Raw genomic sequence first — 17,161 nt, 5'->3', positions numbered from 1 at the left:
TTATTCTTGATGATTTTTCCGAAAAGCGCATCGTTTATTGTAAAAAAATTCATGAATGTTTTCACACAAATTTTGCCATTAAGACGCCATTTTGAAAATACTTAAACGAAAAATCGATCTTTGAACCATGGATTCTCAAAGTCTAGACATTTATTCCACTCGTTAGTGAGATTCCAGGTTAATTACAGAATCGAAAAGCTTTGGAAAATGGTTCACAAAAAAAATAGGCACGAAAAATCACGTTTTTTTTTTGTTTAAACTGCATTTTGGGATAATAAATAAATTTTTTGAGGAATTTCATTGGCACCGTCGGAAAGAGGAGATCTTAAGCAATAAAAATATATGTGTCTCAATTTTTTCTAGTGTCGAATAGTCTTAGTTATTGGCCGTTGAAAAGCAGTGTCCCGGTAGTGGCGTTTTGGCCGTTTAAGGGTTAAAAAATGTCAAAGATTTCAAAGGATTTTTTTTTGAGATTTTTATTTTGTAGGATTTTAACATTTCCATGCGGTTTTCAAGAACGTCATTGAATTTCGGAAGTTTTGGAAAAATTTTATAGCATTTATAAGATTTTATGTTATTTTAAAAGATCCCAAGGGATTTCCAAATATTTTGAAGGATTTTTAAGGAATTTCAACGGATTTTATAAGATTTCAGAGAATTTCATTAAGTTTGAGGGACTTTAAAGTGGCAAATAGGCTTTATAACTTGAGCTCCAGAGGGGGGGGGGGCGCCCCCGCCTAAATTACAACCAAAGGACTTTAAGGCACTTCAAACGGTTGTCAAATTCGCTAGGGGCAAACTAAAGTAAGTAAATATGTAAGTATAATATAATTTTTTTGGTTTCTTCACACAATTTTCGCTATGAAATGACCAAGTATGACCCTGTCATCGTTTTCATACAAATATTTACCATTGAGAAATTTAAATATTTCCCATGACTTTTTAAACAATGGTTAATTGTTTAAATAAATTTAAATTATTTAAACAATTATTTATTCTCAAAAATGTAGAAAATAATCTTATTTTCTTATTGAAGTGTAATAGTTAGTAATTGCTTGGAGTATAACATTTTGTTTAAAATATTATATAATTATTTAAACAATTAATTATTGTCTATTTACAAAATTTCTAAAAATTAAACCTGAGTTGTCCAATTTTTCTCAAATTGGTATTCTAAACTACTTTTTCTTGAACAATTCCAAAAAATATATTTAAAATCGTATCAAGCATTTAAAGTTTGCTATTAGTGTAATATCTCTTTGAGCAGTATAATTTACTACTGTTAGATGCTTAACCATTGTTAAGCCGCGCTCGCAATGTTTACTCTTCATCCATTCTGATACGTTTTTTGGAGTGATGTCGAGATTCTAAATTGCGAAAAAAGTTACGTGAATTAGTCGTGAAGAAGTGCAGAATTTCTTTGTCTTTCATGCTTTTTGGTTTGTAACGTTTTATATTTTCAAAACTGTCAATATTTTCGTTAATTTAAAAATTGGCTTGTATTGTGCACTTGATTATTTAAATGTTTATAGATAAATTGTACTAATTGTGCAAAGTTAATTAAAGTAATTTTTTTATTATTTGAATTATTATAAATGACCAAAAATATAACACTTCGTCCAAATAAATGTTGTTCTGAGAAAATGTTGAAACTTGAATCATAATTTGCATTGGTGAATGTGCTTTTTTATAATATAATCATAGTAAAGATTGTAAAAATATAAAGAATGAAATAATAAATGGACTTTTATGATTTAAATTTTATTATGATTTTTATGATTGATTTAATAGCGCGGCAAAAAAGATGTAAACCATCCATACTCAATTTAAAGAACATTAAGAAAAAATATATTATATTCTGTTTAATTCAGAATATATGATTTAAAAATAATTTTTGGAATAATAATTCTTTAAACAAATTATATTTCTTTGAACAATTAAAAAATTTTTAACACATTTTTATGCACTATTCAGTCAGAAAATAAATTGTATGTCTTCTATTTTATTTAAATTTTTTTTAAATTGAATGAAATGCTTGGGCAAATAAAAATTCTTGTAACAAATAGAGTTTTGTCAAAAATTAGAAGAAATGTATCAACATTATGTAAATATTCCTTTATATTTCACAGTTCAAAACCTTTTTGTTGCCAATACATTTCTTTTTGTAATTCGCCAATTGGTAATGAATGCACGAACGTATACAGTCATTTCATAGCGAAAATTGTGTGAAGAAACCAAAAAAATTATTATACTTATTTACTGGATCGTAGAAACCTGTCTTAGATATATGTCGATTCCGAAAATACTGACTTGGGAAGGCAGTGTACTGTACAGTGTACGCCACTGTACACTATGACTAGGGTGGTCCAAAAATGCACTGGAAAATATTTTTTTTTAAATTTTTATGACGACACCTCAGAAATTAGTTAAAATCTACAACAAAATGAATTAATTTTTTTTTGTTTAAAAAGAATTATATTTAGAGGTGCCGCAAGCCCCATGAAGTTTAACACATATTATCCATTAGAAAAAAGACGTTTTTATCAATCATATTCAGAATCCTCAATATTATTTTAATCGAGTTGAAACTTAATATTTTTCTTCACAATTAGCCACAGAATACGAATAAAAAATCGCTTTTCAATTAGCAACACCATACGTCTATTTTATAGGGTCCCAAAAACCCCCATAAGCAAAAAAAATGAGTTTAGCGAGTTTTTGGCGCTAATTATGACTTTTTTGCGACTTTTTTCATGCAAATTGTTTCTGGGACGTTAAAGCCCATTTCATACTGATAATTAGATTTTCACATGAATTGATTGATTGTTTAAACAATTTATTATTGTTGTTAATAGTATTCTCTTAGAAATATGCTACAAAATTGCAGTTTAAAGAAAAATTCACTTTTAGTCAAATTTTCAATTAAGATAAGTTAAGCAATTAATTAGAGCCAAGAAAATTAACTGTTTAAACAATGTATTATTATTACTAATAATATTCTAGTTGAATAATGCTAGAAAGATGTCGTTTTTTTCTGAAATTTCTGACTTTTTGTCCAATTTTCAATAGGAATAAAGTAATAATGAATTCAAGTTAACAAAAATAATTGTTTAACAAATTTATTATCATCGTTAATAATATTCTCTTTGCTTAATTGGTAGAATGTTGCTGTATTTTCTGAAATTTTCAACTGTTTGTCTGTTTTTCATTAGGCGTGAATTAATAATTAATTAGATTTAGCAAAAATAATTGTTTAAGCAAATTATTATTGTTTATGACTATCTTCATATATACTTCTATAGCAATGTCTGATAGTTGCGGTTTTTTTTTGCAATTTTCACCTTTCTGTCCTTTTTCACTTAGTGGCATAATAGTTAATTAAAGTTAACAAAAAAGTTGTTTAAACAATTTAATATTGTTTATAACTATATTTTCTCAGATAAGTGCTAGAAATGTGTAGTTTTTTATAAAACCTTTAACTTTGCTTTGCCTGCTTAGTTATTAACAATTAATAAGTAAACATTAGAGAAAACAACATTTTAAATATTCTCTTTCTTTTTTGTAGAAAAGAACGAAAATAATTCACTTACAACAAAAATACTATTTCAAAAATCATTCTGTTGTGGTCGACTTATTATTTCTTTATAAATTCAAAGGGGATGCAAAGTTAAAAATTTTAGAAAAATCCGCCACTTTCTAACACTTTTCTAAGAAAAGATAGTTACAAAAAAATGTAATTGTTTAAACAACTTTCTTAAAACTTTTATTAATTATTACCTCACTAAGTGAAAAAAGGACAGAAAGGTGAAAATTGCCGAAAACCCAAACATTTTAAAATGTAGAGAAAAAACCGCAACATTCTAATAATTAACCAAAGAGCATATTATTAACAATGGTAATAAATTGTTTAAAAAAGTATTTTTGTTAACTTGCATTCATTATTACTTTATTCCTATTGAAAATTTGACAAAAAGTCAGTAATTTCAGAAAAAAAATCTTTCTAGCATTATTCAACTATAATATTATTAGTAATAATAATAAATTGTTTAAACAATTAATTTTCTTGTCTCCAATGAATTACATGACTAATTTTAATTGAAAATTTGACTCAAAGTGAATTTTTTTTAACTGCAATTTTGTAGCATTTTTCTAAGAGAATATTATTAACAATAATGATCAATTGTTTAAACAATCACTGTTGTTAACATTGATGAACTGTTACTTCCCTCTAATTGAAAATTAAACAACAAGTGGAACATTTTTGAAAAAACCGCGTTTTTTATCTCCATTCTATGAGAAAATTACTAAAAACAATAATAAATTGTTTAAAAAATTTATTTCAACATCTAATTATCAGCGCCAAAAAATAGCAAAACCCTTTTTTTCACTTATGGGGTTTTTTGGGGCCTTATAAAACAGACTTATGGTGTTCATATTTAAAAAGTGATATTTTATTCGTATTCTATGGCTAATTGTGAAGAGAAATGTTGAGCTTCAACTTTCTGGGGTGTCTCCATAAAAATTCTTTAAAAAATTGTTTGGACCACCCTACTGTACACAGCGCGCCAGTTTCAAGCGAGAAAAAATACTCTTCCCTTTCAATTGCTTATTTTTCCACTTTAAACCCCCTCAAACTTACTGAAATCCTCTGGAATCTAATAAAATCTGTTGAAATTCCTTAAAAGTCCTTAAAAATATTTGGAAATTCCTTGAGCTCTTTTAAAATAACCTAAAATCTTATAAATCCTATGAAATCATTTCAAATTTTCCGAAATTCAAGGAAGTGCTTGAAGACCCCATGGAAATGTTAAAATCCTACAAAATAAAAATCTCAAAAAAATCCTTTGGAATCTTTGATATTCTCGCATTGCTTTTTTGTTTATTACCTTAAAATTTTCCTCGAAAATTTTTGAATTCTTTTGAAACACTGTAAAATATTTCAAATCCTTTGTAATTAAAGTTCTTTTAATCCTTTAATTTTTTGTAATACCCTAGAATATTTAAAATCTTTCGAAATTCCTTCAGATTCTTAAAATCTATTGATAATTCTTTGAAATATATTTTTTTAATGCTCTTAGACCTTTAAAATTCTTTACCATACTTGGAAAAACCTTGAAATATTTGAAAATCTTGTGAAATCTTTAACATCCTTCAAATTTTATGAATAAATTCTTTTAAATCCATTAAAATATTATAAAATCCGTGAAATTAGATTAACTCCAATTATATTACTTGAAACCCCTTAAAGTATTTGAAGTACATCCTATAAAATCCTTTGAGATCCCGGAAGTTCAATAAAATACATAATAGAAAGAAATAAAATCCCTTGAAATCTTTTAAAATATTCGAAATTTTTTAAATCCTTTGAAACTTAAAATAATTGAAGCTCTTCAAAATTCCTCAGAATTTTTTTAACTATCCTAAAACATTTTAAATCCCTTCAAATTCTTTTAAAACTCGTTGAAATTCTTTCAAATACATTACATAAAATCTTTAAAACCATTGCAAATTTTTAGAAATACTTTGAAATGTTTAAAAATCTTTAGAATCATTCGAAATCCCTTGATTCGGGTGAATGAATTCTTCGAAGTCCGTTCAAATATGATAAAATCCCGTGAAATTACATAAAATATGATATTACCTGGAAACCCTTAACCCTTATATTTGGAAATCCCTTTAAATTTTTTAAAATATCCTAAAATCTGATCAAACTTATGAAATCTTTCCAAAACTTCCGAAATTCAAGAAAATTCTTTAAAACCGTATTAAACTTTCGTACGAAATCCCTTAATTCACGTGAAATTCTTTGAAACTTGTAGAAACATTAAAAAACGTTTAGATGGATATCTATTGAAATCCTGTAAAAATCGCACAAAAATCCTTGGAAATGTTTGGCATTATCTGAGGTTCATTTGAATAATTGAAAATAGCCTAAGAACGTTTTAAATCCTACGAAATTCTACAAAAGCATGATAAAGTTCAGGAAATTCTTTGCAGATTCATGAAAAATGTAAATCTCTTAAAACCCCTCGATATTATTGATAATTAATATTAATAATTCCTTGTGGATTTTTTTAAATATTCTAAAATCTTTAAAATTCCTTAAAATATTTAGAAAGAAGATTTAAAATCTATTAAATTTATTTTAAAATCTCTGAAATCCTGTTCAGAAATACAAGGAAAGTATACGATATTTTTTAAATCATACGCAATCTCTTAATTCTTATGAAATTCTACGAAACTTATGGAAACATTATAAATAGTTAACACATTTTTTTATCTGTTAAAATTCCATAAAAATTCTTTGAATCCTTAAAGTTATTACAAATACCCTGAAATATTTGAAATCCTACGAAATGCTTATAAAGATTAGAAAATTCTTTGCAGCTCCATAAAAAATGGTTAATCTCTTAAAACCTCTCGAAATCGTTAAAGTAATATTAAACCCCTTAATTAATTCTTGTGAAATTCCTTGAATTGGCTTTAAGTCTTTAAAATCCTGTTAAATTCCTTAAAACGTTTAAAAACATTGAACCTTCCTTAAAATAATTAAAATGCTTGTAAATACCATGGATTCTATTGAAAACTGTTAAAATCCTTGGCAAAACTTTTACAATTTAAATCACTTAAAATCTTTTGAAATCGTATTTTAAATTCCTGAAAATCTTGTGAACTTTTTCAAGAAAATTGTATAAAAAGATTACTTACCGAGAGATTTTAAATTAGCTTTCTCGGTTATCAAGGCCTCTTCCAATAGTTCTTCTTGTGTAGGTTTCCACGTATCATGTTTTACGACTTTGACTTTCTTTTTCTGGTCTTCATTTCTTTCCCTTAAGCGTTTTTGTGTTGCTGCAGATTTTGCGGCAGTGGATCGACGAATCGACTTTCTTTCTGAAAATGTGAAAAATAAAAAATAAATTAAATTGGTTAAGACTACAATTTGGGAATAAAGTTTAAACTTTTAATTTGTCTTTAAGTACAGGTCTGTACCTGTACTGTCAATTGAAGATCTATCCCGTTTTGCTGGTTTAGGTTTCTTTACTTTTGGTGTTGACTGAGCTGGCGCAGAAACAGTTTTGCTGGGCTCTTTGTACGCTTTTGTTACCAATCTTTTCTTCTTTTTTGGACCTCCTTCCTGCTCTGCATCTGATACTGGCTCATCATTTTCATCGATACTAAAATCCGAATCAACTTCGTCTTCTCCTTCATCTTCTTCCCTAAAAAGAATAAAATAAAGGATATTTCAAAAAATGTTTAGATGTGAAAAAAATCATAAAAAATTGATGAGAGACCGTTCAAAGACTACGTCAAACTATTCCGCACACTATTTTTTTGTTTAATTTGTGTCTTTGATTTCATTTAATAAACGCATAAAATCATAATCTTCTAACAGACTTCGTAGCCCAGAATGCTCTCAATGCAGGGGGATAGGGTGATTTCTTTTCCACGAAAATAGGAGAATAATAAGGGAATAAGTTCTTTGGAAGTAAAATTTATCTATAGGTAGCATACTGAATTTAATATAAAATTTTTATGAATTAAAGTCGAAATATACTGAACTTTCAACTAAATAGTTCAATTCAGAACCAACGAATATTAATTTTCTAACAAAAGATATATTTTTTAAATCATACAGTAGTTAAATTTCCAAACAGCTAAGCCAAATTTTCAATCAAATACTCAATTTCTCTAACAGCAAAAAATTACCTTCAACTTCAAACTTTTTTACCAAGACGAGAAATATTCAATAAAAAAGGCGAAATTTCAATTTTTTGAAATACGAATTTTCAACAAGGTTGCATTTTTTTAACAACAGCAAAATTAAACTTCAACCAAAAAAATTTGTATTTTGAAACAAGTAGTTGAATTTTCAACCGAAAAAGACGAATTTTTAACATAAATAGTTGTATTTCTAAGCTAAAGAAATTAATGTTCTATAAGCAGTTAAATTTTTTTGCATAATATTATTTTTTTGAACCAAACTGTTTAAAATTTCGAACTACATAGGGGAGTTTTCAACCGAATGGACAATTTTACAAACAAAAAGGGAGTAACTTCAACCATATTTCTTTTTTAACTAAATAATTATCTTTTCAAGCCAAGTGGACGATTTTTTAAAAAGACAGTTGAACTTTCAAACAAAAACTATTCTAACAAATTTTTAAGGAAAAAAAGTTAAACATTTGCATTTTCAAACAACTAGTTAAGTTTTCAAAACAAAATCACTAATTTTTTAAAAGACATTTGAATTTTCTACCCAAAAGGGCAGCTTGTTCAACAAAAATGTTCAAGACATTCATTTTTAACTAAAATGATGATTTATCAAGAACAAAAAAAAATTGTTAACAAGGAAGTGAAAACTGCACTATTTTTTTTTATGATTTGTCTTGCTGACTTGAAAATTAAAAAATTTCATTGGCATTTTTTTTCTCCAAACATTTTTTTTTAATTCAACTATTTTATTCGTCACTCATCTTTCTGGTGTTAAAATTTATCTCTTTCTGTAGAATTTTGACCCTTTTTTTATTAAAATGCAACTGCCCAGACAAAAATGAACTTTTTTGTGGAAAAATTAACTGCATTGTAGAAAGTTCGTATTTTCAGCGCGCAAATTCAACATTGTGTGGTACAAAACTTGAATATTTGATTAAAATTTGGTGGAAAATTCTTTACTTCTGTAAACATTAAATTTCTTGGTTGAAAATTCATCTTTTTGACAGAAAATAAAATAATTTGGTTAAAAAACCATGTGTTTTATTGAAAATTGTTCTTTTTTCTTTTGTTAAAATGAACTTTCTTTGTTGAAAATTTATGTTTTTGGTCGAATATCATTTACTTTATTACAAATTCTCTTTTGATAGAAGTTTAATCTTTTTCGTAAAAAATGCAACTGTTTTGTTGAAAACTGATGTTTCAATATACGATCCAAGTATTTTGCTAACGAGTCATTGTTTTTTTTTACTTGATGTATCAAAAAAATAATTTTTATTTTTTTGATACATCAAGTATTACATTTTTCGTTGAAATTATTTTGTTTAACTGTATATTTATCTATTTTGTTGGAAATTCAACTCATTGATTGTAAATTAACTTTTTTGTTAAAAATTCATATTCTTGGGTTGAAACTGCTGAGCTATTTTTCTGGAAAACTCGTGTTTTTATTGAAAATTAATTATACTCAACAAAAATTTAATCGATCTTAGTAGAGGATTTAAGTAATTTGTTGAATTTTTTTTAATCTGTTTATTATTTTTAATTGAAATCTTTTTTGGTTGAAATGTCAACTAATACAGTTTTCGTTAAAATTAAATTTTTTAATTGTACATTTAAGTTTTTTGTTGAAAATTCAACTATTTCAAAGAAAATTCGTGTTTTTAATGAAAATTAATTATCCTCAATAAAAATTTAATTACTAAATTTTTCGTTAAAAGCATATATCGGAACCCTTAATTTTTAAAGAGTCCAGGGATCTAAGTGGTCCAGCAAGGGTCTGGTCTGCACCCGGATCCTTAAGAAATTTAAGAGTACGGGTCCGGACCCGAACCCTTAAGAATTTAAAAGGTTCGGGTACGGACCCTTAAGGAACCTTTTAATGCTGGGTCCAACCTAAAAGGTTCCTGGCATTACATTCAAAAAATTTACAAATTGGTGGACGACCAAATGAGAGAGAATAAAGAGAAACACAAATTTGGGATCAAAAATAAACAATTCTCAAATTTCACTCAAATTTTGAAAATCTAATTAATTTGGTAGATTTACATAAAAGTCAGTACGAGGGGGTTTTCGAGTCACAGATCAATAATTTGCGGTTGAAATTAAAAAATTGACCCAAATTTTGAAAGTTTTATTTATTAATAATTATTAATCAAATCGTCTTTGTAAATTTCTCAAATATATGTATTTCAAGGAACCTTTTAGGTTGGACCCGATGTTAAAAGGTTCTTTAGGGGTTCGGGTCCGGACCCGTACCCTTATGAAATTAAAGGGTACGAGTCAGGACCCGGACCCTTTAGAATTTAAAAGGTCCAGGTTCAAACCCGTACCCTTAATAAATTAAAGGGTCCGGGTTTAGACCTGAACCCTTAAAGATTTAAAAGGTCCGGCTTCGGACCTAGGCGCTTAAGGAACCCTTTAAACTCGGGTCCATGCAAAAAGGTTCCGATCTCTGGTTGAAAGTGGATTTTATTTGTTTAAGAATTAAACTATTTAACTAAAAATGTTTAGAACCGAAAAAAATAAAAATTAATCGAATCTAATTTGAGCTAACATGATATCCATTGTTCAAACTATTTAGTTGAAAATGTATGTATTTTGTTGAAAATTCGTCTTTTCTGTTAAAAAATAAATCTTCTTGATTGAAAATTCAACCATTTGCTTAAAATGTTATGTATTTTGTTGAGAACTCACCTTTTTAAGAAAAATTCATCTTTACCTAGAATTCATCTTTGGTTTGAAAGTATAACAAGTTAGCAGAGAGTTAATCTTTTTTGTGTTAAAAATGCAACTGTTTTTTTTTTCTTTTTTTTTTTAAATTAATATTTTGGTTGAGGATTCAACGACTTTGTTGGAAAATCGTCCATTTGGGTTCAATTCAACTGTTTTATATTTAAAATTAAAAGTCTTTTTTGGTTAAGTAGAAAAGTAAAAAAGTGGCATTAGCAGACAATTGTGATAAAATAATATCTTTAGTTCAATTTTTTAAAATAATAACAAAATAGTGTCATCGCTCAAAAAAGAATTTTGGCCTAACCAAACAATAATTGTTATAGTATGTCTAACATAATGACAATCGTTATTCAAATTTAAGCTAAAGAATTTTCAATGTGGACAAACAGATCACTATACATAATTATATTTAATTTAAAAAATATTTAATATGTAGATTCAATGAAAAAATATATAAATTACAAAAAAAGTTAAATTAATTATATCAGATAAATCTGTACGAATAATAGAAATAGATTAAATCTGTATATATTAAACTGACAATCGTATTTTCAAATATTGTATATTTAAAAAGCAAAGGGGAAAGTTTTTCGACAACCACGGGGAAACGGAATTTGAAAAAAGGCGAAACTCGTGGGAACAGGGCAAAGACAGTGAACTCTGGTATTCAGATGCTTTACTTGTGAAATAAAATCATTAATAATTAATTTTTAATCTTCCGGATTAAATTCAGAAAGAGGGACTTGAAAAATACCAGATAAAAGTAGAGAAAAAAGTAAATAAATACATGTAATCATTATCCTGTTCGACTTCCTCGAAGCCACCATAAGTCGTCTTATAAAAATCATCCTCCTCCTCTTCGTTGAGGAGTTTTGCCATTTTGCTTCCTGCATTTGCACGACGTTCTCTTTTCGATGCCATGATCACAAATTTTAATTTTCGAAATACACTGTTTATATAATAAATAAAAAAATTAAAATCCTTGTTTGGGTTTTACTTTTTACTACAAAACATAATCTATGCACAGAAGATTACAAAAGTTAATCCTTTAAACACTATTTTCACTTTTAATTTTTAGAAAGAATTTTTCGGAATGTTAAGCACTATAATTAACACTTTATTTTCGTAATTGACAAAATTCACACTCTTCACTCTTTTACTTGATTTTCGTTCAATGTTTGAGGTTATGGTAAATAACATCCGCGACTTCTAAAGCCTGGTTCATATGTCAAATGTCGTGAGTCGTGATAAAGATAATTTTTTGGTAGTGACATCAGTTGGCAAGATGTCTGCACGCCGTGGGCCAAGTCAATATCTTTGGCCAAGTGATAATATCATTTGCATACGAAACTTATTTTTTTAATAAGTTATAAAAATTAATTTTTATTATTAGTGTGCTTGAACATTATTTTTCAAAATCTATTCAATTAAACAATATAATAATCACAATTAAATATCGATTTTATTATTCAATTGAATAGATTTTGAAAAATAAAAAAAATACTATCCAAAAATTCACTTACAATAACAAACAAATTTTTTCTATTTAAAAAATAAAGTTTCGAGCCATGCGATTATAGAAATATTAGGCTTGTAGTTGAAAAAATTAATTTTCAACCCGATAAAAATAAGACTTTTTAGCCGAAGAATAGTGAAATTTTCAACAAGGAAGTGAATTTACGAACAAAAACACAAATATTCTTTCAAAAATACGAATTTTAAACAAAATACATGAATTTTTAACCATTGTTGAATTATGGAATAAAAATGATTAATTTTCAACAAAAAATTTAATAGTTACACTGTCAGTTTACAAATAAATATTGCGCCAAAGAAGAAAATAAAGTTTTTAAAAAATATTTAAATTTTCAAGCAAAATATTGAATTTGAAAATAAATAATTTAATGTTCAAACAAATCATTTTCTACCGAAAACAGAAATTCGATGATTTTCAAACAAGAAGAATACTTTTTACTAAAAAAGATAAATTTTCAACGGAAAAAGATAAATTAAACAAAAAATCAACAAAATTGTGAAATTTTCAATCTTAAAAATTAATACTGGAACTAAAAAACAAGTATTTAACCAAAAATAGAATAGTTACAATTTTCAGATATTAAATTTAATTTTCGGCGACAGAAATGTTCTTTTAACTGGAAAATATAAAGTTTTACCCACAAATGAAACAGTTAAATTCTAAATTCAACAAATCAATTTTGACGAAAAAAAAACAATCGAATTTAGAATAGAGTAGTTACGTTTTTAAACAAACAAGTTAATGCACAAACAACAACAAGAATATTCTACCAGAAAGATAAATTTTTAACCTTACAGTTAAATTTTCGATTAAAAGAGACGAATTTTCAGTTGAAAAAAAAAAAAAATTTTAACCAAAAATGGCATGGTTACATTATGATTTGCAAAAATTAATTGTAAACAACAGTAAACTCAGTTTTTTAACCAATAAATTCCAACTTACAAAACATAAAAAATAATATTCTTCCAAAAAAGACGAATTTTCAACAAAATACATGAATTTTCAACCACATAGTTGAATTTTCAATTAAAAAAGAGAATTTGACTCTTTCTTATTCTTCATTAAAATTGAACGTATGAAATGAAATAAATAAAATAAAAAATTTCACGATTTGAAATCAATATTTTAAAAAATTTGATTATAGTCCATGTAGACAAAAAAAGATTGACATCAAAATTATGAATACAATTCCCTGGTCAAAAAAACTAATATCAAAGATAAATATAAAATAAAAAAGTATATGGTTTATGGACTCTGGATTCTAAAAAAAAGTTGCTTAGGGGCATATAAAAATGTATTAAATTTTTGATTATTTGAAGAGTGTCAAATTGGACACTTCTATCTTTCACATATTAAAAGTGACCGTGGCAGATTTTCTTAAATTTGGCATTTCTCCGATAATCGGGAATTTAACTTGATTTTTTTTTTATATTCCCTGTGTAATAATTCTTTAAATCTTTGCTCCGAAAATGGTAAACTGTTTCAATTTTATATTAAAATTGATAGTTAGTGTTAACAGGCGTGATACATGGGCAAATTGAACTTGAAACTCTTTTATACCTTTCGCGTAATTTGCTTTGGTATACGAAGTGAAAAGGGGAAATATTTATTATTGCGATTTGATTGTTTTTATCGTACAATGAATTCGCATGAATGAATATAAAAATTGAATTTGTAAACCTAATTTTTTATTTTTATATAACAACAAAATACATATAAATTCGTCTGAATCTTCAGTCAGAATGTCAGGCATTAATGGATTCCAATCATTTAAATTTTGTTTATAAATAAATAAGCGCGCGCCAAGAGTTTGGCGAGGAAATATTGCAAAATCAAGTGTTGTTGACACTCACAGGCACAATAGATAAGCAATGAGTCAATATGATAATTTTATTTTAGGTATAAGTTTCATTGAGCTTTCCCACATTACGTTTCTTATAAACACATGGCACTGATTCAGTGTCTCCAGAACGTGGTATATTTCGGTCCCCACCACTTCAATATTTTGTTAAAACTTCGATTTTTTCGGGTAATAATAAAAAAATAAAATAAAATCGTTACATTTTTGTTTAATTATTAACCGAAAAAACGAAGTTTTAATAAAATATTAAAATGTTCAACAACAAGAAAATGAACTTTCAACAAAACAGTTTTTTTCAACTAAAGAAATGAAGTTTTAACAAAAATAGATAAATTTTCAAACGAGAAGAATAATTTTCTACCAATCATGATAAATTTTCAACCACATAGTGGAATTTTCAACTAAAAGGATAAATTTTAAACAAATAAGGGAACAGTTACATTTTCAGTTAGAAAAAATCAATTTTCAACACAACAAGATTTTTAAGTTAAAAAAGAAAAAATAGCAACAATTTTTTTGAATTTTTATCAGAAAAGTTAATTTTCCACCGAAGGAAAAAATTTCCAAGCAAAAAAGATGCATTCTTAAAAAAAAAAGCAGCCCGCTGTGCGGACACATTCTTCGCGCGCTTGGTGATGTGTTTATCTCTCGCTTTGCGCTCGATGTTGTATTTACCTCACGCTACGCGCTCGGACTTTGTATTTTTCTCAGATTCCTGCATCTGCATATTTGCGATCGGTCTTTGCATTTCTCCCACATTCGTACAGAGACCTTTCAAAATTAAAGGTCAAGGAATCGACAACTGTAATTTTTCGATTGTGAACTCTCTTTTGTGGCAAAATGTGTCAAGTGAGCCACTTTATTTATGGGTTGTGATTTTTCTTCGGGAATGCGTGATAAGTTATAATTTTACATACATAAAATGACCCTAAAACATTTTTGCAAAATTTTCATTTTTTGAGTCGTTATTGTTATTTAACTTTTTTAGCATTGTTCTCGTAATTAATTTTTTTCTCCCGATCGGTACAAACAATCGCCATAATTTTCGGAATGTTTCGTTAAATATGTTCATTGTATAAAATAAAAATCATTTTACCATTGCTGCATAAATATTGATGAAATTAGCAACAATTTTTATAAACAAATAGAATTCGTTCTAACTACTCAATTGATTTCAATGCGTTAGTTGACCAATTACGATAGCTCGTTTAATTACGAAGATTTTGGTAAAAAAAAATTAGGGAACTCGTATATCATCAAAAGTTGTGCGTGTTTTCGTGTTGACGTTTCGCGCTCCATGCCGCGCGACGTACGATAATCACAACGTTGAAGTTTACCACAGATATGGATTTCAAAGTTGTGTAATCAATTTAAAAAAAAACTGCGAGTCATAGTGAAAAAGTAAAAACACCTCTGGATTCGTCTCGGAAATATCTAGATGTGCATTTTTTTTTGTCAACCCATTTTTAAACAATCAGAGAATTTATTGTTCAGCACACTGTTGCTCCGTGCTCGTAGATATGGTTTTCAAAGTAAAAAAATTAAGAGTCATGTCAAAAAAGTAAAAACACCTCTGAATTCGTCTTGCAAATATCTCGGTGTACATTTCTTTTTGCTTAAACAATTTGTTAAACAATTACGCAATTTGTTATCGTTCTGAAATTATTATAAACAACGTATGCATCGGATCGAAAAACCAAGTGCACCATTGCATTCCTATTTATAACAATGGCAGAAAGATAACAAATGGCATAATTGTTTAACAAATTGTTAAAAAACAACAACAAATGCACACCGAGATATTTCCGAGACGAATCCAGAGGTGTTTTTACTTTTTTGACATGACCCTTAGTTTTTTTACTTTGAAATCCATATTTACGGGTACGAAGCAACAGTGCGCTGAACTATAATTGTTCTAATTTTTTTAAAAATGGGTTAACAAAAAAACAAAAAAAATGCACATCTAGATATTTCCAATACGAATCCAAAGGTGTTTTTACTTTTTTACTATGACTCGTGGTTAGCTATCGTAATTAGTCAACTAAAGCATTGGAATCAATTTAGAAGTTAGAACGAATTCTATTTGTTTATAAAAACTGTTGATAATTTCATCAGTATTTATGCATTAATGGTAAAATGATTTTTATTTTATAGAATGAACATATTTAACGAAACATGCCAAAAATTATGACGATTGTTTGTACCGATCGGGAGAAAAAAATTAATTACGAGAACAATGCTAAAAAAGTTAAATAACAATAACGACTCAAAAAATGAAAATTTTGCAAAAATGTTTTAGGGCCATTTTATTTATGTAAAACTCTAACTTATCACGCATTCCCGAAGAAAAATCACAACTCATAAAAAATAGTTGCCTACTGGACAAATTTTGACACTTTTGCTAAAGCTCTTTCGGCTTTAGCGAACACATTTTCATCACATATATCGTGCTTCGCACTCGATTTTGCCTAAAATGTCAAATTTTCTACATTATTCCCAACACTTTTATATCAAATATAATACATTTTTTATTTACCTCTGTCTGGAATTGGGTATTTAGATTTTGCAAAATAAAGTACAAATTGTATTTATCATGATTACCTTAATATTTGTTTCTTATTTTGATATCTGGTTGAAAATTCATGTATTTTTTTGGAATTTCCTTCCTTAAAAATAATTGTTTTTTAGTTGAAATCGAATTTTTTTAGTTAAAATTTAGTTCGTTCAGTCTTTTTTTATTAGTTTTTTTCACTGAAAATATAAGAATTCCATTTTTTGTTAAAAATTTATCTTTTTTAATTGAAAATTAACGATAAGGTTAAAAATTTATCGTTTTGAATTTAGTAGAAAATTATTCTTTTTGTTCGAAAATTCATCTATTAAGGTTAAAAATGCTTTTTTTGTTGATAATTTATCTGCTTTGTGGAAAATTCGATTGCTTTATGGTTAAAAAACCATTTTTTTTAACTAAAAATTTAAATGTATCATTTTTGGTTGGAAATTTATCTTTTCTAGTTAAAAATTTATTTATTTTCTCGTTGAAGATTCAACGATTTTGATCAAAATTTTTTTGTTATTTTTTGCCTTAAAAAAGCTGGTAATGTAACCATCTTTCGTTAAAAATTGATCCATTTTGTTAAAAATGAGTATTTTTTAATTTTGTTTTTAAATTGATCTTTTGAATGTTGAATTTTTCTTTTTGTTAGAAAAATATTGGTTTCAAAATTATATTATTTGTTTGCAAATTCAATTTTTTTTCTCAAAAATTTAAATATTTTGTACAATTTTTTTGTAATATGTATTATGTATATTATATA

General features: G+C 26.9%; 1 protein-coding gene across 1 annotated transcript in view; it reads right to left on the bottom strand.

Annotated features, from left to right (window-relative positions):
- The window catches only part of LOC117173453 (vacuolar protein sorting-associated protein 72 homolog), a 21,455-nt gene extending 9,822 nt beyond the window's left edge, over positions 1–11,633 (bottom strand). Inside the window, exons 1-3 of the mRNA XM_033362034.1 lie at positions 11,234–11,633; positions 6,991–7,217; positions 6,709–6,891 (exon numbers count right to left, since the gene is read on the bottom strand). Coding sequence (XP_033217925.1) covers positions 6,709–6,891; positions 6,991–7,217; positions 11,234–11,367 — 544 coding nt within the window. The 5' untranslated portion in view covers positions 11,368–11,633. The remainder of the gene's footprint in view (positions 1–6,708; positions 6,892–6,990; positions 7,218–11,233) is intronic.
- Positions 11,634–17,161: the final 5,528 nt, after the last annotated feature.

The sequence above is a fragment of the Belonocnema kinseyi genome, chromosome 5 (genome assembly GCF_010883055.1).
Source record: "Belonocnema kinseyi isolate 2016_QV_RU_SX_M_011 chromosome 5, B_treatae_v1, whole genome shotgun sequence".
Taxonomy (NCBI): Eukaryota; Metazoa; Arthropoda; class Insecta; order Hymenoptera; family Cynipidae; genus Belonocnema; species Belonocnema kinseyi.
The sequence above is the reverse complement of the archived record's forward strand: the minus strand, read 5'-3'. Positions and strand labels throughout refer to the sequence as shown.